The sequence below is a fragment of the Pseudophryne corroboree genome, chromosome 4, assembly GCF_028390025.1.
Source record: "Pseudophryne corroboree isolate aPseCor3 chromosome 4, aPseCor3.hap2, whole genome shotgun sequence".
NCBI classification, from domain to species: domain Eukaryota; kingdom Metazoa; phylum Chordata; class Amphibia; order Anura; family Myobatrachidae; genus Pseudophryne; species Pseudophryne corroboree.
Window position 1 is genome coordinate 207,631,831 of NC_086447.1, and position 23,096 is coordinate 207,654,926.

Sequence of the window (23,096 nt, forward strand, 5' to 3'; positions counted from 1 at the left end):
CGTGTCTGCTGAGGAAGTCTGCTTCCCAGTTGTCCACTCCCGGAATGAACACTGCTGACAGTGCTAGTACGTGATTTTCCGCCCATCGGAGAATCCTTGTGGCTTCTGCCATTGACATCCTGCTTCTTGTGCCGCCCTGTCGATTCACATGGGCGACTGCCGTGAGGTTGTCTGACTGTATCAGTACCGGCTGATTTTGAAGCAGGGGTCTTGCCTGACTTAGGGCTTTGTAAATGGCCCTCAGTTCCAGAATTTATATGTAGGGAAGTCTCCTGACTTGACCATAGGCCCTGTAAGTTTCTTCCCTGTGTGACTGCTCCCCAGCCTCGAAGGCTGGCATCCGTGGTCACCAGGACCCAGTCCTGTATGTCGAAACTGCGGCCCTCTAGAAGATGAGCACCCTGCAGCCACCACAGTAGAGACACCCTGGTCCTTGGAGACAGGGTTATCATTTGATGCATTTGAAGATGCGATCCCGACCACTTATCCAAGAGGTCCCACTGGAAAGTCCTCGCATGGAACCTGCCGAATGGAATTGCTTCGTATGAAGCTACCATTTTTTCCAGGACTCGTGTGCAACGATGCACCGATACCCTTTTTGGTTTTAGGAGGTCTCTGACTAGAGATGACAGCTCCTTGGCTTTCTCCTGCGGGAGAAACACTTTTTTCTGTTCTGTGTCCAAAATCATCCCCAGGAACAGTAAGCGAGTGGAAGGAACCAGCTGTGACTTAGGAATGTTCAGAATCCAGCCATGCTGTTGTAGCACCTCCTGAGATAGTGCTACTCCGACCAGTAACTGCTCCCTGGACCTTGCCTTTATAAGGAGATCGTCCAAGTATGGGATAAATAAAAACTCCCTTTTTATGAAGGAGTATCATTATTTCTGCCATTACCTTGGTAAACACCCTCGGTGCCGTGGACAGTCCAAACGGTAGTGTCTGGAATTGGTAATGGCAATCCTGTACCACAATCTGAGGTACTCCTGGTGAGGAAGGTAAATAGGGACATGCAGGTAAGCATCCTTGATGTCCAGGGATACCATGTAATCCCCCTCGTCCAGGCTTGCAATAACCGCCCTGAGCGATTCCATCTTGAACTTTGTTATGTAAGTGTTCAAGGATTTCCATTTTAAAATGGGTCTCACCGAACCGGCTGGTTTCGGTACCACAAACAGTGTGTAATAGTAACCCCGTCCTTGTTGAAGTAGGGGCACCTTGACTATCACCTGCTGGGAATACAGCTTGTGAATTGCCTCTAGCACAGCCTCCCTGCCTGAGGGAGTTGTCGGCAAGGCAGATTTGAGTAAACGGCGGGGGGGAGACGCCTCGACTTCCAGCTTGTACCCCTGAGATATTACTTGAAGGATCCAGGGATCCACCTGTGAGCGATCCCACTGATCGCTGAAATTTTTGAGGCGGCCCCCCACCGTACCTGGCTACGCCTGTGGAGCCCCCGCGTCATGCGGTGTACTCAGAGGAAGCAGGGGAAGAATTTTGATTCTGGGAACTGGCTGCTGGTGCAGCTTTTTTCCTCTTCCCTCGTTTGACCCGCCTGCTTTTTTGAAGCCGAAAGGACTGTACCTGATAATACAGTGCTTTTCTTAGGCTGTGAGGAAACCTGAGGTAAAATATTTTCATCCCAGCTGTTGCTGTGGATACGAGGTCCCAGAGACCATCCCCAACCAATTCCACACCCTTATAAGGCTCTATGTGCCTTTTAAAGTCAGCATCACCTGTCCAGTGTCGGGTCTCCAATACCCTCCTGACAGAATGGACATTGCAATAATTCAGGATGCCAGCCGGCAAAATATTCCTCTGTGCATCCCTCATATATAAGACGACGTCTTATGTTCGCAAAATAGTATCCCTGTTTGAAAGGGGTACAGACCACGCTGCAGCAGACTGCAGGTCTCAGTCTAGTACCTGAGTGTGTAAATACAGACTTCAGGATAGCCTCCTGCTATTTATCAGCAGGTACCTTCAAAGTGGCCGTATCCTAAGACGGCAGTGCCACCTTGACAAACGTGTGAACGCCTTATCCACCCTAGGGGATATCTCCCAGCGTAACTTATCCTCTGGCGGGAAAGGGTACGCCATCAGTAACTTGTTAGAAATTACCAGTTTCTTATCGGGGAAACCCACGCTTTTTCACACTTCATTCACTCATTTGATGGGGGAACAAAACACTGCCTGCTTTTTCTCCCCACACATAAAACCCTTTGTTTTTAGTGGTACTTGGGTTAATGTCAGAAATGTGTAACACATTTTATATTGCCGGGATCATGTAACGGATGTTCCTAGTGGATTGTGTACATGTCTCAACCTCGTCGACACTGGAGTCAGACTCCGTGTCGACATCTGTGTCTGCCATCTGAGGGAGCGTTGATGGCCTTTGAGACGCCTGGGCAGGCGCAGGCTGAGAAGCCGGCTGTCCTATAGCTGTTACGTCATCCAGCCTTTTATGTAAGGAGTTGACACTGTCGGTTAATACCTTCCACCTATCCATCCACTCTGGTGTCGGCCCACAGGGGCGACATCTCATTTATCGGCATCTGCTCCGCCTCCACATAAGTCTCCTCATCAAACATGTCGACACAGCCGTACCGACACACCGCACACACACAAGGAATGCTCCAATGAGGACAGGACCCACAAAAGCCCTTTGGGGGGACAGAGTGAGAGTATGCCAGCACACACCAGAGCGCTATATAATGCAGGGACTAACTGAGTTATGTCCCCTATAGCTGCTTTTATATAATTTATACTGCGCCTGAATTTAGGGCCCCCCCTCTCTGTTTTAACCCTGTTCTGTAGTGTAGACTGCAGGGGAGAGCCAGGGAGCTTCCTTCCATCGGATCTGTGAAGGAGAAATGGCGCCAGTGTGCTGCAGGAGATAGCTCCGCCCTTTTTCCGCGGCCTATTCTCCCGCTTTTTCCTGGATTCTGGCAGGGGTATTTACCACATATATAGCCTCTGGGGCTATATATTGTGGTATTTTTGCCAGCCAAGGTGTTTTTATTGCTGCTCAGGGCGCCCCCCCCCAGCGCCCTGCACCCTCAGTGACCGGAGTGTGAAGTGTGCATGAGGAGCAATGGCGCACAGCTGCAGTGCTGTGCGCTACCTTGGTGAAGACTGATGTCTTCTGCCGCCGATTTTCCGGACCTCTTCTTGCTTCTGGCTCTGTAAGGGGGACGGCGGCGCGGCTCCGGGACCGAACACCAAGGACTGGGCCTGCGGTCGATCCCTCTGGAGCTAATGGTGTCCAGTAGCCTAAGAAGCCCAATCCGGCTGCAAGCAGGCGAGTTCGCTTCTTCTCCCCTTAGTCCCTCGCTGCAGTGAGCCTGTTGCCAGCAGGTCTCACTGAAAATAAAAAACCTAAATCTATACTTTCTTTCTAAGGGCTCAGGAGAGCCCCTAGTGTGCATCCAACCTCGGCCGGGCACAAGATCTAACTGAGGCTTGGAGGAGGGTCATAGTGGGAGGAGCCAGTGCACACCAGGTAGTCATAAATCTTTCTAGAGTGCCCAGCCTCCTTCGGAGCCCGCTATTCCCCATGGTCCTTACGGAGTTCCCAGCATCCACTAGGACGTTAGAGAAATATAATTTGCTGCTTTTTATAATGGGAGAACATTAATATTGAGCATAATTAAGTTCAAGTTATCATTGGTTCGGCCCTCCAACACAGTTCAGATTTTTCATGTGGCCCTCTATAGAAATTAATTGCCCACCCCTGCACTAGTGGATGGTCATTGACTGTCAATGGTTAGCAACTAATGGCATAGGTGTTTTCACCATCAGTGGAGACCCACTGATCATGAACATTGGTATGGAGCCCCCAATGGTTAGTGGAGGCTGCAGTTAGTGGTGGCTGTGGACACTGTCTATGCTTGACAGGAACCAAACATCAATGGCTTAACCATCTATGGGTACTATATGATGGGTAAAAATCATCAATGGTAAGCCCTACTGGTTCCTTCTCAAAGATTAGCCATCTTACTGCATAAGCATGAAAGCTCATAGGATAGCCCATGGCTGATCCACCACTCTCCATCCCTCACCAATGGCTAATCAATCACAGCTTGCACCTCCTCCTTTCCAACAAGCAGTGGCAAGCTGGCTAAATAATAGACTATACACAGCACCAATCACTGAAGGAAAACCAGAACAATGGTACCTGAGTATGCCTGGGTGCAGGGAGGCACAGAGCTGGCAAAGATGAAAAGCAATGTGTTTAATAGGAACTGGTAGAAAATAATCCAAAGATCTGTTCCAGGTCTTAGAGCAGTGGTTCCCAAACTTCACCTCTCAAGTGAGGCATGCTCTAATCAGAATCTGAGCAGCCATATAAACAGCATTGTTCTGGCTAGGCTATCTCTTCACATGCTGACCAGAGCATTAAGGAGAATATTTTCCATGATCTCACAAGCCCACATTAACACATGACAATATATACAATATCTGTGTCAATAACATCATTGTAATGTTATTCCTCCATCTAGTTTCTTTCGTGAATCAAGGATTTATTGATTGTTTCTTTTTTTTCCGTCAAATTTTGTATTGTAAGTCGTACATTAAAAAAAATAAGAATTTACTTACCGATAATTCTATTTCTCATAGTCCGTAGTGGATGCTGGGGACTCCGTAAGGACCATGGGGAATAGCGGCTCCGCAGGAGACTGGGCACAAAAGTAAAAGCTTTAGGACTACCTGGTGTGCACTGGCTCCTCCCCCTATGACCCTCCTCCAAGCCTCAGTTAGGATACTGTGCCCGGACGAGCGTACACAATAAGGAAGGATATTGAATCCCGGGTAAGACTCATACCAGCCACACCAATCACACCGTACAACCTGTGATCTGAACCCAGTTAACAGCATGATAACAGAGGAGCCTCTGAAAAGATGGCTCACAACAATAATAACCCGATTTTTGTAACAATAACTATGTACAAGTATTGCAGACAATCCGCACTTGGGATGGGCGCCCAGCATCCACTACGGACTATGAGAAATAGAATTATCGGTAAGTAAATTCTTATTTTCTCTAACGTCCTAAGTGGATGCTGGGGACTCCGTAAGGACCATGGGGATTATACCAAAGCTCCCAAACGGGCGGGAGAGTGCGGATGACTCTGCAGCACCGAATGAGAGAACTCCAGGTCCTCCTCAGCCAGGGTATCAAATTTGTAGAATTTAGCAAACGTGTTTGCCCCTGACCAAGTAGCTGCTCGGCAAATTTGTAAAGCCGAGACCCCTCGGGCAGCCGCCCAAGATGAGCCCACCTTCCTTGTGGAATGGGCATTTACAGATTTTGGCTGTGGCAGGCCTGCCACAGAATGTGAAAGCTGAATTGTACTACAAATCCAGCGAGCAATAGTCTGCTTAGAAGCAGGAGCACCCAGCTTGTTGAGTGCATACAGGATAAATAGCGAGTCAGATTTTCTGACTCCAGCCGTCCTGGAAACATATATTTTCAGGGCCCTGACTACGTCCAGCAACTTGGAGTCCTCCAAGTCCCTAGTAGCCGCAGGCACCACAATAGGCTGGTTCAAGTGAAATGCTGAAACCACCTTAGGGAGAAATTGAGGACGAGTCCTCAATTCTGCCCTGTCCGTATGAAAAATTAGGTAAGGGCTTTTATAGGATAAAGCCGCCAATTTTGAGACACGCCTGGCTGAAGCCAGGGCTAACAGCATTACCACCTTCCATGTGAGATATTTTAAGTCCTCAGTGGAAAGTGGTTCAAACCAATGTGATTTTAGGAATCCCAAAACTACATTTAGATCCCAAGGTGCCACTGGAGGCACAAAAGGAGGTTGTATATGCAGTACGCCCTTGACAAACGTCTGTACTTCAGGAACTGAAGCCAGTTCTCTTTGGAAGAAAATCGACAGGGCCGAAATCTGAACCTTAATGGACCCTAATTTTAGGCCCATAGACAGTCCTGTTTGTAGGAAATGCAGGAAACGACCCAGTTGAAATTCCTCTGTAGGGGCCTTCCTGGCCTCGCACCACGCAACATATTTACGCCAAATACGGTGATAATGTTGTACGGTTACATCCTTCCTGGCTTTGATCAGGGTAGGGATGACTTCATCCGGAATGCCTTTTTCCTTCAGGATCCGGCGTTCAACCGCCATGCCGTCAAACGTAGCCGCGGTAAGTCTTGGAAGAGACAGGGTCCCTGCTGGAGCAGGTCCTTTCTTAGAGGTAGAGGCCACGGGTCCTCTGTGAGCATCTCTTGAAGTTCCGGGTACCAAGTCCTTCTTGACCAATCCGGAGCCACGAGTATAGTCCTTACTCCTCTCCTTCTTATGATCCTCAGTACCTTGGGTATGAGAGGCAGAGGAGGGAACACATACACTGACTGGTACACCCATGGTGTTACCAGAGCGTCCACAGCTATTGCCTGAGGGTCCCTTGACCTGGCGCAATATCTGTCTAGTTATTTGTTGAGGCGGGACGCCATCATGTCCACCTTTGGTTTTTCCCAACGGTTCACAATCATGTGGAAGACTTCTGGGTGAAGTCCCCACTCCCCCGGGTGGAGGTCGTGTCTGCTGAGGAAGTCTGCTTCCCAGTTGTCCACACCCGGAATGAACACTGCTGACAGTGCTATCACATGATTTTCTGTCCAGCGAAGAATCCTTGCAACTTCTGTCATTGCCCTCCTGCTTCTTGTGCCGCCCTGTCTGTTTACGTGGGCGACTGCCGTGATGTTGTCCGACTGGATCAGCACCGGCTGACCTTGAAGCAGAGGTCTTGCTAGGCTCAGAGCATTGTAGATGGCTCTTAGCTCCAGGATATTTATGTGAAGTGATGTCTCCAGGCTTGACCACAAGCCCTGGAAAATTCTTCCCTGTGTGACTGCTCCCCAGCCTCTCAGGCTGGCATCCGTGGTCACCAGGACCCAGTCCTGAATGCCGAATCTGCGGCCCTCTAGAAGATGAGCACTCTGCAACCACCACAGGAGAGACACCCTTGTCCTTGGAGACAGGGTTATCCGCTGATGCATCTGAAGATGCGATCCGGACCATTTGTCCAGCAGCTCCCACTGAAAAGTTCTTGCGTGGAATCTGCCGAATGGAATCGCTTCGTAAGAAGCCACCATTTTTCCCAGGACCCTTGTGCATTGATGCACTGACACTTGGCCTGGTTTTAGGAGGTTCCTGACTAGCTCGGATAACTCCCTGGCCGGGAGAAACACCTTTTTCTGGACTGTTTCCAGAATCATCCCTATGAACAGCAGACGTGTCGTCGGAATCAGCTGCGATTTTGGAATATTTAGAATCCACCCGTGCTGTCGTAGCACTACTTGAGATAGTGCTACTCCGACCTCTAACTGTTCCCTGGACCTTGCCCTTATCAGGAGATCGTCCAAGTAAGGGATAATTAAGACGCCTTTTCTTCGAAGAAGAATCATCATTTCGGCCATTACCTTGGTAAAGACCCGGGGTGCCGTGGACAATCCAAACGGCAGCGTCTGAAACTGATAGTGACAGTTCTGTACCACAAACCTGAGGTACCCTTGGTGAGAAGGGTAAATTGGGACATGGAGGTAAGCATCCTTGATGTCCAGAGACACCATATAGTCCCCTTCTTCCAGGTTCGCTATCACTGCTCTGAGTGACTCCATCTTGAATTTGAACCTTTGTATGTAAGTGTTCAAGGATTTCAGATTTAAAATAGGTCTCACCGAGCCGTCCGGCTTCGGTACCACAAACAGCGTGGAATAATACCCCTTTCCCTGTTGTAGGAGGGGTACCTTGATTATCACCTGCTGGGAATACAGCTTGTGAATGGCTTCCAATACCGCCTCCCTGTCGGAGGGAGACGTTGGTAAAGCAGACTTCAGGAACCGGCGAGGGGGAGACGTCTCGAATTCCAATTTGTACCCCTGAGATACTACCTGCAGGATCCAGGGGTCCACTTGCGAGTGAGCCCACTGCGCGCTGAAATTCTTGAGACGACCCCCCACCGTACCTGAGTCCGCTTGTAAGGCCCCAGCGTCATGCTGAGGACTTGGCAGAAGCGGGGGAGGGCTTCTGTTCCTGGGAAGAGGCTGCCTGCTGCAGTCTTTTTCCCCTTCCTCTGCCCCGGGGCAGATATGAGTGGCCTTTTACCCACTTGCCCTTATGGGGACGAAAGGATTGAGCCTGAAAAGACGGTGTCTTTTTCTGCTGAGAGGTGACCTGGGGTAAAAAGGTGGATTTCCCAGCCGTTGCCGTGGCCACCAGGTCCGATAGACCGACCCCAAATAACTCCTCCCCTTTATACGGCAATACTTCCATATGCCGTTTGGAATCCGCATCACCTGACCACTGTCGCGTCCATAACCCTCTTCTGGCAGAAATGGACAGCGCACTTACTCTTGATGCCAGAGTGCAAATATCCCTCTGTGCATCTCTCATATATAGAAATGCATCCTTTAAATGCTCTATAGTCAATAATATACTGTCCCTGTCCAGGGTATCAATATTTTCAGTCAGGGAATCCGACCAAGCCACCCCAGCACTGCACATCCAGGCTGAGGCGATTGCTGGTCTCAGTATAACACCAGTATGTGTGTATATACTTTTTAGGATATTTTCCAGCTTCCTATCAGCTGGCTCCTTGAGGGCGGCCGTATCCGGAGACGGTAACGCCACTTGTTTTGATAAGCGTGTGAGCGCCTTATCTACCCTAGGGGGTGTTTCCCAACGCGCCCTAACCTCTGGCGGGAAAGGGTACAATGCCAATAATTTTTTAGAAATTAGCAGTTTTTTATCGGGGGAAACCCACGCTTCATCACACACCTCATTTAATTCATCTGATTCAGGAAAAACTACGGGTAGTTTTTTCACACCCCACATAATACCCTTTTTTGTGGTACTTGTAGTATCAGAAATGTTCAAAACCTCCTTCATTGCCGTGATCATGTAACGTGTGGCCCTACTGGAAAATACGTTTGTTTCCTCACCGTCGACACTGGAGTCAGTGTCCGTGTCTGGGTCTGTGTCGACCATCTGAGGTAACGGGCGCTTTAGAGCCCCTGACGGTGTTTGAGACGCCTGGACAGGTATTAACTGTTTTTCCGGCTGTCTCATGTCGTCAACAGTCTTTTGTAAAGTGCTGACGCTATCACGTAATTCCTTCCATACGACCATCCAGTCAGGTGTCGACTCCCAAGGGGGTGACATCACTATTACAGGCAATTGCTCCGCCTCCATACCATTTTCCTCCTCATACATGTCGACACAACGTACCGACACACAGCACACACACAGGGAATGCTCTGATAGAGGACAGGACCCCACTAGCCCTTTGGGGAGACAGAGGGAGAGTTTGCCAGCACACACCAGAGCGCTATATATATACAGGGATAACCTTATATAAGTGTTTTTCCCTTATATAGCTGCTGTATTATTAATCTGCCAAATTTAGTGCCCCCCCTCTCTTGTTTTACCCTGTTTCTGTAGTGCAGGACTGCAGGGGAGAGCCAGGGAGCTTCCCTCCAACGGAGCTGTGAGGGAAAATGGCGCTTGTGTGCTGAGGAGATAGGCTCCGCCCCCTTCTCGGCGGCCTTTCTCCCGCTTTTTTAAGGAAAAACTGGCAGGGGTTAAATGCATCCATATAGCCCAGGAGCTATATGTGATGTATTTTTAGCCATCTAAGGTGTTTTTATTGCGTCTCAGGGCGCCCCCCCCCAGCGCCCTGCACCCTCAGTGACCGGAGTGTGAAGTGTGCTGAGAGCAATGGCGCACAGCTGCGGTGCTGTGCGCTACCTTATTGAAGACAGGACGTCTTCTGCCGCCGATTTCCCGGACCTCTTCAGTCTTCTGGCTCTGTAAGGGGGCCGGCGGCGCGGCTCTGGGACCCATCCATGGCTGGGCCTGTGATCGTCCCTCTGGAGCTAATGTCCAGTAGCCTAAGAAGCCCAATCCACTCTGCACGCAGGTGAGTTCGCTTCTTCTCCCCTTAGTCCCTCGGTGCAGTGAGCCTGTTGCCAGCAGGTCTCACTGAAAATAAAAAACCTAAAACTAAACTTTTCACTAAGCAGCTCAGGAGAGCCACCTAGTGTGCACCCTTCTCGTTCGGGCACAAAAATCTAACTGAGGCTTGGAGGAGGGTCATAGGGGGAGGAGCCAGTGCACACCAGGTAGTCCTAAAGCTTTTACTTTTGTGCCCAGTCTCCTGCGGAGCCGCTATTCCCCATGGTCCTTACGGAGTCCCCAGCATCCACTTAGGACGTTAGAGAAAAAACTATTTTATTTATTATTCTCATAATTATCTTAGAAAACCTTAAAAACATAAGCTGCCAGCACATTACCTGTAATAACAGTGTTAAAACATTGTGTCCTTAACTTTGCAGGAAACGTTTTCTTATACAGAGAGCGGCTGCAGTGACGCTACAAGCAGCGTGGAGGGGATACTTCTGCAGGAAAACCTATCTCAAGGTAATGTTCTTCCTCGTTTAAGCATTTTGTTCTCTTTGCTGAGCTCAATGAAGTACAGTAGCTAAAGCTTTATATGGGAAACAGAATATTTATGTGAAGTCTTCTCTTTACATCTATTCTTCTGAAGTTCTAACCTATCATTTACTTTGTCTCAGATGCGCCATGGTTTCCAAAGGCTGCAAGCAGTCATAAGAAGCAGGCAGCTCCGTCTGCAGTATCAGAAATCTCAGGCAATCATTACCAAGCTACAGGCAAGATGCAGGGGTTATTTGCTACGGAAGAGGCTTGCACAGGAAAAAAAGGCCGTTCTGGTTCTTCAAACATATACCAGAGGCTTTCTGGCTCGTAATAAATACCAGGAATTTAAGAACAGTGTAAGAATAATCACTTTATGAAACATCACTGTCAGGCTCTTTGTAAGTGCCATGCTCAATTTACTTTATGTATCTTCTTCTCAATGACAGGCTGTGCAGATCCCAATCCAAGGTTTGGCCATAGAAAAGAAAATAATGAAGAAAGATCTTCTCCTACAACAAGAGAAGGAAAACCTGGCTATGGTGGAACAAGTGTTTGGGTTTTTACCGGACGTGGTAAATAGCAGTTATTGGAGTGGCTGGAGGAACGGTTAAAACAGTATAAACAGGTATTTGTTAGTAATGCAGATTTCTAAGCAGCTGTCCTCTTTTCTCATCAGGAACTAGACACACCTCTGTTTTTGGATGAGATAGACCTGGACACTTTGCCTCTTCAGCCAGAGAAAGATATTGACTACCTGGCAGAATTTACCTTTCCTAAGTTTGCTGCTACTTACTTTCAAGGATCTGCAACAGATACCCACATACGAAAGCCTTTACATCAGCCACTGCTTTATCATGAGGACCACAGTGATGTTCTGGTATGGGCTACAAAGTAGACCTATATGTGTTTAAATTGACCCTCTTTCTTTAGCTTTAGAAGTGTAAAGAGTGAGTTTGTGTAATCACATCTATATTTGTCAAACTTTCATTAATACGAGGGTGGTTCAATAAGTAAGGTAACAAGACCTCTCACGTGTGTAATTCTTTATTTCTGCAGCAGGGTACACTGGGATTCCACAGGGAATACATCGGGGTATAGAGTGGGATCTTGATCCGAGGCACCAACGGGCTAAAGCTTTGACTGTTCCCAGGATGCATTGCGCCGCCTCCTCTATAACCCCGCCTCTAGGCACTGGAGCTCAGTTTGTAAGTTGGTGCCTGCAGTCCAGGTCACTAACAGGTGGGGCTGCGCTAGGCAGCCCTGAAAAGAGCTTTTTACGAGGACTTCAAGGGCCGCAGCACTATTTATGTCAGTCTGACATTCTGTGCTGTGGCTCATTCACCACCCCAGCAGTGCTGCATACTCCCGCGGCTGGGTTCCCGGGTACTTGCAGCGGAGGCGCACCGGTCATCAGGCACACCACTGCTGATGCTCTCCAGGATCGCGTGGCTGCACATCAGGGAGGACGTAAGACGGTCCCCCAGGTGGGACCCACCGGTTAATCGCAGCCCGGTCGCCGTCCCAGGAGACGGACCGCTCCGCTGGCGTGGACACTGTATTGCACAGGGACCCCACTATATCCACCAGGGCAAGGGAACACAGGTTGGATTTACTAAAATCCATTTGATATAGGCTCCACAGTACCCGGTGGTGAGGACCAGCATAGGGGAAAAGGCACTGACCTGTAGCCCCTCCCCCAGCTCCGGGCGCCATCTACTGCTGGTGTTCCCGCCCTGGAGCTGCATTTCACTCTCCGTCACTCCCTGACAGAGATTTTGGCACCATCTTCACTACTAGCTGGGCTGATCTCCAGGACTGCAGGGCTCTGTCTTCTCTGTAAAGAGACCTGTCTCATCAGCGCTGTGCATTTACAGGCACTTAAGTATTAGACAGTATTAGTTAAGAACAAGTGTACTGCTATCTGAATATCTGGTACAAGTATTCTGTGATATACATCCAGTATCTACTGTGCTTTGTTATATCTATACTCATACATATTTATATGTAAATTACTAGTCCAGTGCAGTTTTATTGTTTCTCTGACGTCCTAGTGGATGCTGGGAACTCCGTAAGGACCATGGGGAATAGACGGGCTCCGCAGGAGACTGGGCACTCTAAAAGAAAGATTAGGTACTATATGGTGTGCACTGGCTCCTCCCACCATGACCCTCCTCCAGACCTCAGTTAGATTTCTGTGCCCGGCCGAGCTGGATGCACACTAGGGGCTCTCCTGAGCTCCTAGAAAGAAAGTTTATTTTAGGTTTTTTATTTTACAGTGAGACCTGCTGGCAACAGGCTCACTGCATCGAGGGACTAAGGGGAGAAGAAGCGAACCTACCTGCTTGCAGCTAGCTTGGGCTTCTTAGGCTACTGGACACCATTAGCTCCAGAGGGATCGACCGCATGGAACTGGCCTTGGTGTTCGTTCCCGGAGCCGCGCCGCCGTCCCCCTTACAGAGCCAGAAGCAAGAAGAGGTCCGGAAAATCGGCGGCAGAAGACTTCGGTCTTCACCAAGGTAGCGCACAGCACTGCAGCTGTGCGCCATTGCTCCTCATGCACACTTCACACTCAGGTCACTGAGGGTGCAGGGCGCTGGGGGGGGGCGCCCTGAGGGCAATATATGACACCTTGGCTGGCAAATCTACATCATATATAGTCCTAGAGGCTATATAGATGTAAAATTACCCCTGCCAGTATTCCAGAAAAAGCAGGAGAAAGTCAGTTGAAAAAGGGGCGGGGCTTCTCCCTCAGCACACTGGCGCCATTTTCTCTTCACAGTGCAGCTGGAAGACAGCTCCCCAGGCTCTCCCCTGTAGTTTTCAGGCTCAAAGGGTTAAAAAGAGAGGGGGGGCACAAAATTTAGGCGCAATATTGTATATAAGGAGGGGAGTATGCTTTGCGCTTGAAACAATATATCAAAAATTAGATGTGCAGTCGGACAAAGAAGATAGACTCAGTACAACTTCAAAATGATAATAAAAAAACACTTTTATGGTATCAATTAAAGCAGAGTATGCCACATATAGAATGAATTAAAATAATGACAGTTTTACAATTTGTTAGATAAACTAAACTGAAAATAAAAATAAACATAAGAATAAAAATAAAACAGTTAAATGATTATATTCAAATGGTGATAATAAAAAAATCACAACACTGGCGTCCCAGTGTATTATTTTGGGTTTGTAATTCCCGCAGGGATAATTGACAGTCTCACAGTCTCAGATATTAATATAGTTCTTTAAAGGAAAGGTGCAATCTGTAATTAATGCTCCCGTGCTGGTTCCTGCGTTAGTGTAGAAACAGGGTCCTCATTAGATGAAATACACGAGGAGTAATAATGTGTGCTTTATTTCCTGTTATAATTACAGCTGGTAGTTGCCGTCTTTCCCGGTAAGGTTTTGTTAATTATAAATATAGCAGCAATGTTCAATTTAGATGGATTTAGCCGCCGTGAACAAACTACTGGGAACAGGTGTTAGGCCCCACAGCGGGGGTCACACAGAACTCACCCGACCAGTGTTTGTACAGCCGTGCGGCAATGATGAATCCAGCGTGCGGCAAAAAGCTGTGACCGAAGCTGTCACGGTTATGCTGAGCTGCGGACTGGGTCCTTTCGGCGGGTATCACCAAGTGAGAAGTGTATCGAGAGTGGGCGTCAACGCGTTTCGTCTCCTAGCAACGGAGACTTCCTCAAGACGGAATATTGTATATACAAGCAGCTATTGGGAAAAATTCACTCAATATAGTGTTAATCCCAAAATTATATAGCGCTCTGGTGTGTGCTGGCATACTCTCTCTCTGTCTCCCCAAAGGGCTGTGTGGGGTCCTGTCCTCAGTCAGAGCATTCCCTGTGTGTGTGTGCGGTGTGTCGGTACGGCTGTGTCGACACGTTTGATGAGGAGGCTTATGTGATGGCAGAGCAGATGCCGATAAATGTGATGTCGCCCCCTGTGGGGCCGACACCAGAGTGGATGGATAGGTGGAAGGTATAAACCGACAGTGTCAACTCCTTACATAAAAGGCTGGATGACGTAATAGCTATGGGACAGCCGGCTTCTCAGCCCGCGCCTGCCCAGGCGTCTCAAAGGCCATCAGGGGCTCAAAAACGCCCGCTCCCTCAGATGGCAGACACAGATGTCGACACGGAGTCTGACTCCAGTGTCGACGAGGTTGAGACATATACACAATCCACTAGGAACATCCGTTACATGATCCCGGCAATAAAAAATGTGTTACACATTTCTGACATTAACCCAAGTACCACTAAAAAAGGGTTTTATGTTTGGGGAGAAAAAGCAGGCAGTGTTTTGTTCCCCCATCAAATGAGTGAATGAAGTGTGAAAAAGCGTGGGTACCCCCGATAAGAAACTGGTAATTTCTAAAAAGTTACTGATGGCGTACCCTTTCCCGCCAGAGGATAAGTTACGCTGGGAGATATCCCCTAGGGTGGATAAGGCGCTCACACGTTTGTCAAAAAAGGTGGCACTGCCGTCTTAGGATACGGCCACTTTGAAGGTACCTGCTGATAAAAAGCAGGAGGCTATCCTGAAGTCTGTATTTACACACTCAGGTACTAGACTGAGACCTGCAGATAGTGCTGCTGCAGCGTGGTCTGTAACCCTGTCAAACAGGGATACTATTTTGCGAACATAAGACGTCGTCTTATATATGAGGGATGCACAGAGGGATATTTTGCCGGCTGGCATCCAGAATTAATGCAATGTCCATTCTGTCAGGAGGGTATTAGAGACCCGACACTGGACAGGTGATGCTGACTTTAAAAGGCACATAGAGCCTTATAAGGGTGAGGAATTGTTTGGGGATGGTCTCTGGGACCTCGTATCCACAGCAACAGCTGGGGAAAAAAAAATTTTTACCTCAGGTTTCCTCACAGCCTAAGAAAGCACTGTATTATCAGGTACAGTCCTTTCGGCTTCAGAAAAGCAAGCGGGTCAAAGGCGCTTCCTTTCTGCACAGAGACAAGGGAAGAGGGAAAAAGCTGCACCAGTCAGCCAGTTCCCAGAATCAAAATTCTTCCCCCGCTTCCTCTGAGTCCACCGCATGAAGCGGGGGCTCCACAGGCGTAGCCAGGTACGGTGGGGGGCCGCCTCAAAAATTTCAGCGATCAGTGGGCTCGCTCACAGGTGGATCCCTGGATCCTTCAAGTAGTATCTCAGGGGTACAAGCTGGAATTCGAGGCGTCTCCCCCCCGCCGTTTCCTCAAATCTGCCTTGCCGACAACTCCCTCAGGCAGGGAGGCTGTGCTAGAAGCAATTCACAAGCTGTATTCCCAGCAGGTGATAGTCAAGGTGCCCCTACTTCAACAAGGACGGGGTTACTATTCCACACTGTTTGTGGTACCGAAACCGGACGGTTCGGTGAGACCCATTTTAAATTTGAAATCCTTGAACACATACATAAAAAAATTCAAGTTCAAGATGGAATCGCTCAGGGCGGTTATTGCAAGCCTGGAGGAGGGGGATTACATGGTATCCCTGGACATCAAGGATGCTTACCTACATGTCCCCATTTACCATCCTCACCAGGAGTACCTCAGATTGGTGGTACAAGATTGCCATTACCAATTCCAAACACTGCCGTTTGGACTCTCCACGGCACCGAGGGTCTTTACCAAGGTAATGGCAGAAATGATGATACTCCTTCGAAAAAAGGGAGTTTTAATTATCCCGTACTTGGACGATCTCCTTATAAAGGCGAGGTCCAAGGAGCAGTTGTTGGTCGGAGTAGCACTATCTCGGGAAGTGCTACAACAGCACGGATGGATTCTATACATTCCAAAGTCACAGCTGGTTCCTACCACACGCCTACTGTTCCTGGGGATGGTTCTGGACACAGAACAGAAAAAAGTGATTCTCCCGCAGGAGAAAGCCAAGGAGCTGTCATCTCTAGTCAGAGACCTCCTGAAACCAAAACAGGTATCGGTGCATCACTGCACACGAGTCCTGGGAAAAATGGTAGCTTCTTACGAAGCAAAATTCCATTCGGCAGGTTCCATGCAAGAACCTTTCAGTGGGACCTCTTGGACAAGTGGTCGGGATCGCATCTTCAGATGCATCGGCTGATAACCCTGTCTCCAAGGACCAGGGTATCTCTACTGTGGTGGCTGCAGAGTGCTCATCTTCAAGAGGGCCGCAGATTCGGCATACAGGACTGGGTCCTGGTAACCACGGATGCCAGCCTTCGAGGCTGGGGGGCATTCACACAGGGAAGAAATTTCCAAGGACTTTGGTCAAGTCAGGAGTCGTCCCTACACATAAATATTCTGGAACTGAGGGCCATTTACAATGCCCTAAGTCTGGCAAGGCCTCTGCTTCAAAACCAGACGGTACTGATCCAATCAGACAACATCACGGCAGTCGCCCATGTAAACCGACAGGGCAGCACAAGAAGCAGGATGGCGATGGCAGAAGCCACAAGGATTCTCCGATGGGCGGAAAATCACGTCTTAGCACTGTCAGCAGTGTTCATTCCGGGAGTGGACAACTGGGAAGCAGACTTCCTCAGCAGACACGACCTACACCCGGGAGAGTGGGGACTTCATCCAGAAGTCTTCCAACTGTTGGTAAACCGTTGGGGAAGGCCACAGGTGGACATGATGGCGTCCCGCCTAAACAAAAAACTAGATATTGCGCCAGGTCAAGGGACCCTCAGGCAATAGCTGTGGACGCTCTAGTGACACCGTGGGTGTACCAGTCGGTTTATGTATTCCCTCCTCTGCCTCTCATACCAAAGGTACTGAGAATAATAAGAAAACGAGGAGTAAGAACGATACTCGTGGTTCCGGATGGGCCAAGAAGAGCTTGGTACCCAGAACTTCAAGAAATGATATCAGAGGACCCATGGCCTCTACCGCTCAGACAGGATCTGCTACAGCAGGGGCCCTGTCTGTTCCAAGACTTACCGTGGCTGCGTTTGACGGCATGGCGGTTGAATTCCGGATCCTAAAGGAAAAGGGCATTCCGGAAGAAGTCATTCCTACGCTGATAAAAGCCAGGAAAGAAGTAACCGCAAACCATTATCACCGTATTTGGCGAAAATATGTTGCGTGGTGTGAGGCCAGGAAGGCCCCAACAGAGGAATTTCAGCTGGGTCGTTTTCTGCACTTCCTACAGTCAGGGGTGACTAAGGGCCTAAAATTGGGTTCCATTAAGGTCCAGATTTCGGGTCTGTCGATTTTCTTCCAGAAAGAACTGGCTTCACTGCCTTGAGTTCAGACATTTGTAAAGGGAGTGCTACATATTCAGCCCCCTTTTGTGCCTCCTGTGGCACCTTGGGATCTCAACGTGGTGTTGAGTTTCTTAAAATCACATTGGTTTGAGCCACTTAAAACTGTGGATTTGAAATATCTCACGTGGAAAGTGGTCATGTTATTGGCCTTGGCTTCGGCCAGGCGTGTGTCAGAATGGGCGGCTTTGTCATGTAAAAGCCCTTATCTGATTTTCCATATGGATAGGGCAGAATTGAGGACTCGTCCCCAGTTTCTCCCTAAGGTGGTATCAGCTTTTCACTTGAACAAACCTATTGTAGTGCCTGCGGCTACTAGGGACTTGGAAGATTCCAAGTTACTGGACGTAGTCAGGGCCTTAAAAATTTATATTTCCAGGACGGCTGGAGTCAGGAAAACTGACTCGCTTTTTATCCTGTAGGCACCCAACAAAATAGGTGCTCCTGCTTCTAAGCAGACTATTGCTCGCTGAATTTGTAGCACAATTCAGCTTGAGCATTCTGCGGCTGGATTGCCGCATCCTAAATCAGTAAAAGCCCATTCCACGAGGAAAGTGGGCTCATCTTGGGCGGCTGCCCGAGGGGTCTCGGCTTTACAATTTTGCCGAGCTGCAACTTGGTCAGGGGCAAACACGTTTGCTAAATTCTACAAAATTGATACCCTGGCTGAGGAGGACCTTGAGTTCTCTCATTCGGTGCTGCAGAGTCATCCGCACTCTCCCGCCCGTTTGGGAGCTTTGGTATAATCCCCATGGTCCTTACGGAGTTCCCAGCATCCACTAGGACGTCAGAGAAAATAAGATTTTACTCACCGGTAAATCTATTTCTCGTAGTCCGTAGTGGATGCTGGGCGCCCATCCCAAGTGCGGATTGTCTGCAATACTTGTATGTAGTTATTGCCTAACTAAGGGTTATTGTTGAGCCATCTGTTGAGAGGCTCAGTTATATTTCATACTGTTAACTGGGTGTAGTATCACGAGTTATACGGTGTGATTGGTGTGGCTGGTATGAGTCTTACCCGGGATTCAAAATCCTTCCTTATTGTGTCAGCTCTTCCGGGCACAGTATCCTGAGGTCTGGAGGAGGGTCATGGTGGGAGGAGCCAGTGCACACCAGATAGTACCTAATCTTTCTTTTAGAGTGCCCAGTCTCCTGCGGAGCCCGTCTATTCCCCATGGTCCTTACGGAGTTCCCAGCATCCACTACGGACTACGAGAAATAGATTTACCGGTGAGTAAAATCTTATTTTATATGTTATAACTTCTGCATTGTACATGTGACTGAGTGTGCCTGTAGCTGTTGTGTGGCATTCCATTCTCCTGTATCACATATTGGCCCTCATTCCGAGTTGTTCGCTCGCAAGTGAATTTTAGCAGATTTGCTCATGCTAAGCCGCCGCCTACTGGGAGTGAATCTTAGCATCTTAAAATTGCGAACGATGTATTCGCAATATTGCGATTACACACCTCGTAGCAGTTTCTGAGTAGCTTCAGACTTACTCGGCATCTGCGATCATTTCAGTGCTTGTCGTTCCTGGTTTGACGTCACAAACACACCCAGCGTTCGCCCAGACACTCCCCCGTTTCTCCGGCCACTCCTGCGGTTTTTCCGGAAACGGTAGCGTTTTTTCACACACGCCCATAAAACGGCATGTTTCCGCCCAGTAACACCCATTTCCTGTCAATCACATTACGATCGCCAGAACGATGAAAAAGCCGTGAGTAAAAATCCTAACTACATAGCAAATTTACTTGGCGCAGTCGCAGTGCGGACATTGCGCATGCGCATTAAGCGGAAAATCGCTGCGATGCGAAGATTTTTACCGAGCGAACAACTCGGAATGAGGGCCATTGCTTTCACTATATTCTGTACCCTGAGGGGCTAGGTGCATCAGGGTCCCATATATATATATATATATATATATATATATACATAGTGTTACACAGAATATGCAATTTGGTATTTTTACTGTGTGGTTCAGTCACCTCATACCACTTAAATCCTCTGTTTTGTGTCCTGTGTTTACTGTCACATAACATAGTTGTTGTTTTTTTTTGCAGCTTTGTGTATGTCTGGCTATATTGCACTGTTACGCCGTAAGGCTACATTCCTTATAATGTCTGCACACAGGGCGGGAAATCCGCGGACGCTTCTGCATCCTGCAGTACTGGCACCACGGATTTACCTGAGGGGGAAGGTTTAGCTGCTGATTCAGGTGCTGAGTGCCATACACCCGGTCAACCTGTAGTACCTGTGGCCAATCAGGACCCACCTTGGACAGCGTTCTCAAGTATGCTGAGTACACATGTGACACGTCTTACGCCTCCTGTGGGACCTCCAGTGCCATTGCAGCCACATATTGTCCCTGTAGTTAATCTGCCCTGGGTGGATACTCTGTCTACCCATTTACAAATTAAATCAATTCTTGGTTAGACCAAAGTCTACCCCACGCCCCTCTGGGGCGAAGGGGTCATCTAAAAGGGCAATTTCTTCCTCACAATCCACTAATATTTTGCATAATTCTTTCGATGAGGATGGGGAATATACTGATCCATCAGACACTGATACGGTTTCTTCTGATGAGGAATCTACAACCCAGGTTGATGTTCCTGACCTAGTGGAGGCTATTAAGCTAATTCTTCAAATAGATGATGACATTGAGCCTACTACTGCATCTAAGAAACCTGATAAGTTCAAACGTCAGAAGGTTGCTAAGGTAGTTTTACCACATTCGGACCACTTAATTGACATACGTCAGGAATCCTGGTCGTCGCCAGGAAATAAATTTTACCTGTCTAAAAAGATGGTAGCTCGTTATCCTATCCCTGCGGAGTTGAGTAACAAGTGGGAAACTCCACCGCCGGTGGACTCTCATGTCGACTTTCTTGTGGTGTCATCTACTCTGCCTGTCTCCACTGTCACCTCACTGAAGGAACCGGATAAGCGTGTGAAGGGATGCCTGAAGTCTATTTACTCTCTTACAGGTGCGGTACATAGACCGACTATGGCAGCCTCCTGGGCTGAAAAAGGAGTTGAAGCATGGGTTCAGGCAATTGAGGATTTTTCTGACACTGCCAAACAATATCTGTCTTATATTACCACAGCCTCCTACTATATTCAGGAGGCGGCCTCTGATAAAGGTGTAATAGCGGCCAAGGCATCTACTACGTCTATCCTGGCTCGTCGAATTATGTGGTTGAGGTCCTGGAAGGTGGACCTGGACTCCAAAAAGACATTGGAGGTGCTCCCTTTTATGGGAGGCATCCTATTTGGGGAGGATCTGAACAAGATTGTAACTGACTTGGCTACTGCCAAGACTGCGTGTCTCCCAAATACTAATCCTTCTGCTCTGAAGGCTAATAGTACCACCTTTCGTTCCTTTCGACCTCCAGGGAAAGCAAAGGGTCAGGCGTATCCGCGACAGGCTCGTGCTTCCAAAACCACTAAACCTAAATCTAAACAATCCTGGGCCGCCCGTCAGCCTGCTTCCAAACAAGACAAGCCTGCTGCATGATGGGGCGGGCCTCCCCCTGGGGGCCCCCAGGGTGGGAGGCCAACTTCTGCAGTTCGTACAGGCCTGGTTAAAGACCACTTCGGACGCCTGGGTGCGGGAAATGGTCTCTCACGGTTACACAATGTCTTTCAAGGGACGTCTTCCTCGCCAGTTTTGCACAACGGTTATCCCTGCGGATCCGTTATAAGCGCAAGCTCTACACTTGGTTGTAAAATCCCTCCTGGATACAGGAGTGGTAGTGCCGGTACCTCTGTCTCAAAGAGACAGGGGATACTATTCGACCATGTTTCTAGTTCCGAAGCCAAATGGGTCCTTCCGGCCTATACTCAACCTCAAATGAGAGTATCCAAATTCCGTATCGAAACTCTGCATTCTATAGTGCTGGCCATGGAACCCGAAGACTATATGGTATCCCTGGACATATAGGATGCTTACCTGCACATACCTATTGCCATGTCGCATCAGCAATATCTGCGGTTTGCTATTGGCTGCCTACATTATCAGTTCCAAGCACTGCCGTTTGGATTGGCCATGGCCCCTCGGATCTTCACTAAGGTCATGGTTGTGATGATGGCTCTTCTCCGCTGTCAGGGAATCAGGATCCTGCCATATCTGGACGACTTACTGATCCTGGCGAACTCCCAAGATGTCATCTGGAACTAACGGTCCAATTCCTACAAGCCCACGGGTGGCTCATCAACTGGAAAAAGTCCTCGCTGGTCCCTGCTCAGAGCATAGTGCACCTGGGGACACTACTGGACACACACAACCAACAATTGTTTTTGTCTCCAGAGAAAGTCCTGAAACTTCAGGGCAGGATCAGATATTTTCTCTCTCGCCCAAGAGTGTCGATACACTCAGCGATGCAAGTACTAGACCTCATGGTGTCAGCTATTGACATGGTGGAGTATGCTCAATTTCATTCCTGCCCTCTGCAGAGGTTAATCCTGTCCAAGTGGGACGGCCTGCCTCATCGAATCAGGTCTCAAATGATCTTCTTGACTCCGGAGGTTCGTCTGTCACTGAGCTGGTGGCTACAGGACCAACAGTTGAGCAGGGGCCGTCCCTTCTGGATCTCCAACTGGGTCCTCCTGACAATGGATGCCAGTCTGCAGGGTTGGGGCACGGTGTTGGAGCAACACTCTCTCCAGGGTTCGTGGACCAGGAAGGAATCTCTCCTCCCAATAAACATTCTGGAATTGCGGGCAGTGTTCAATGCGTTGACACTGGCCCTGCATCTAGTACAGTACAGACCTGTTCAAGTACAATCAAACAAAGCCACCATGGTGGCGTACATCAATCATCATCAAGGCGGCACCCGAAGCCGCATGGCAATGCTGGAAGTATCAAAAATCCTCCGTTGGGCTGGACGCCATCTGCCAGCAATATCAGCAGTGTTCATTCCCGGAGTCCTCAGCTGGGAAGCGGATTTCCTCAGTCGGCAGGATGTTCATGCTGGAGAGTGGAGTCTTCATCCAGAAGTATTTCAACTCCTAGTGGAAAAGTGGGGCCTACCAGATGTAGACCTGAAGGCGTCTCGACACAATCACAAAGTCCTGGTCTTCTGATCAAGGACAAGGGTTCCTCAAGCAGCGTTCGTGGATGCACTGGTGATTACATGCAACTTTCGGCTGCCATACGTGTTCCCTCCAGTGTAACTCCTGCCCAGGGTACTACGGAAGTTCAAGCAAGAAAGAGGAATACTACTTCTAGTGGCTCCAGCGTGGCCCAGACGGCATTGGTTCTCAGACCTGCAGGGTCTATCGATAGAGCGTTCTCTTCTACTTCCTCAATGCCCAGACCTCCTCATTCAGGGCTCTTGTGTCTATCCGGACCTGGCCAGACTGGCTTTGATGGCATGGCTCTTGAAGCTTCACTCCTG

At 48.8% G+C, this 23,096-nt stretch overlaps 1 protein-coding gene across 1 annotated transcript in view; it reads left to right on the plus strand.

Moving 5' to 3' along the window:
• The window catches only part of MYO7B (myosin VIIB), a 501,657-nt gene that overhangs the window by 318,377 nt on the left and 160,184 nt on the right, over window positions 1–23,096 (plus strand). The window contains exons 20-23 of the mRNA XM_063915865.1: window positions 10,349–10,433; window positions 10,589–10,807; window positions 10,898–11,023; window positions 11,128–11,328. Of these exons, the coding sequence (XP_063771935.1) occupies window positions 10,349–10,433; window positions 10,589–10,807; window positions 10,898–11,023; window positions 11,128–11,328 (631 nt within the window). The remainder of the gene's footprint in view (window positions 1–10,348; window positions 10,434–10,588; window positions 10,808–10,897; window positions 11,024–11,127; window positions 11,329–23,096) is intronic.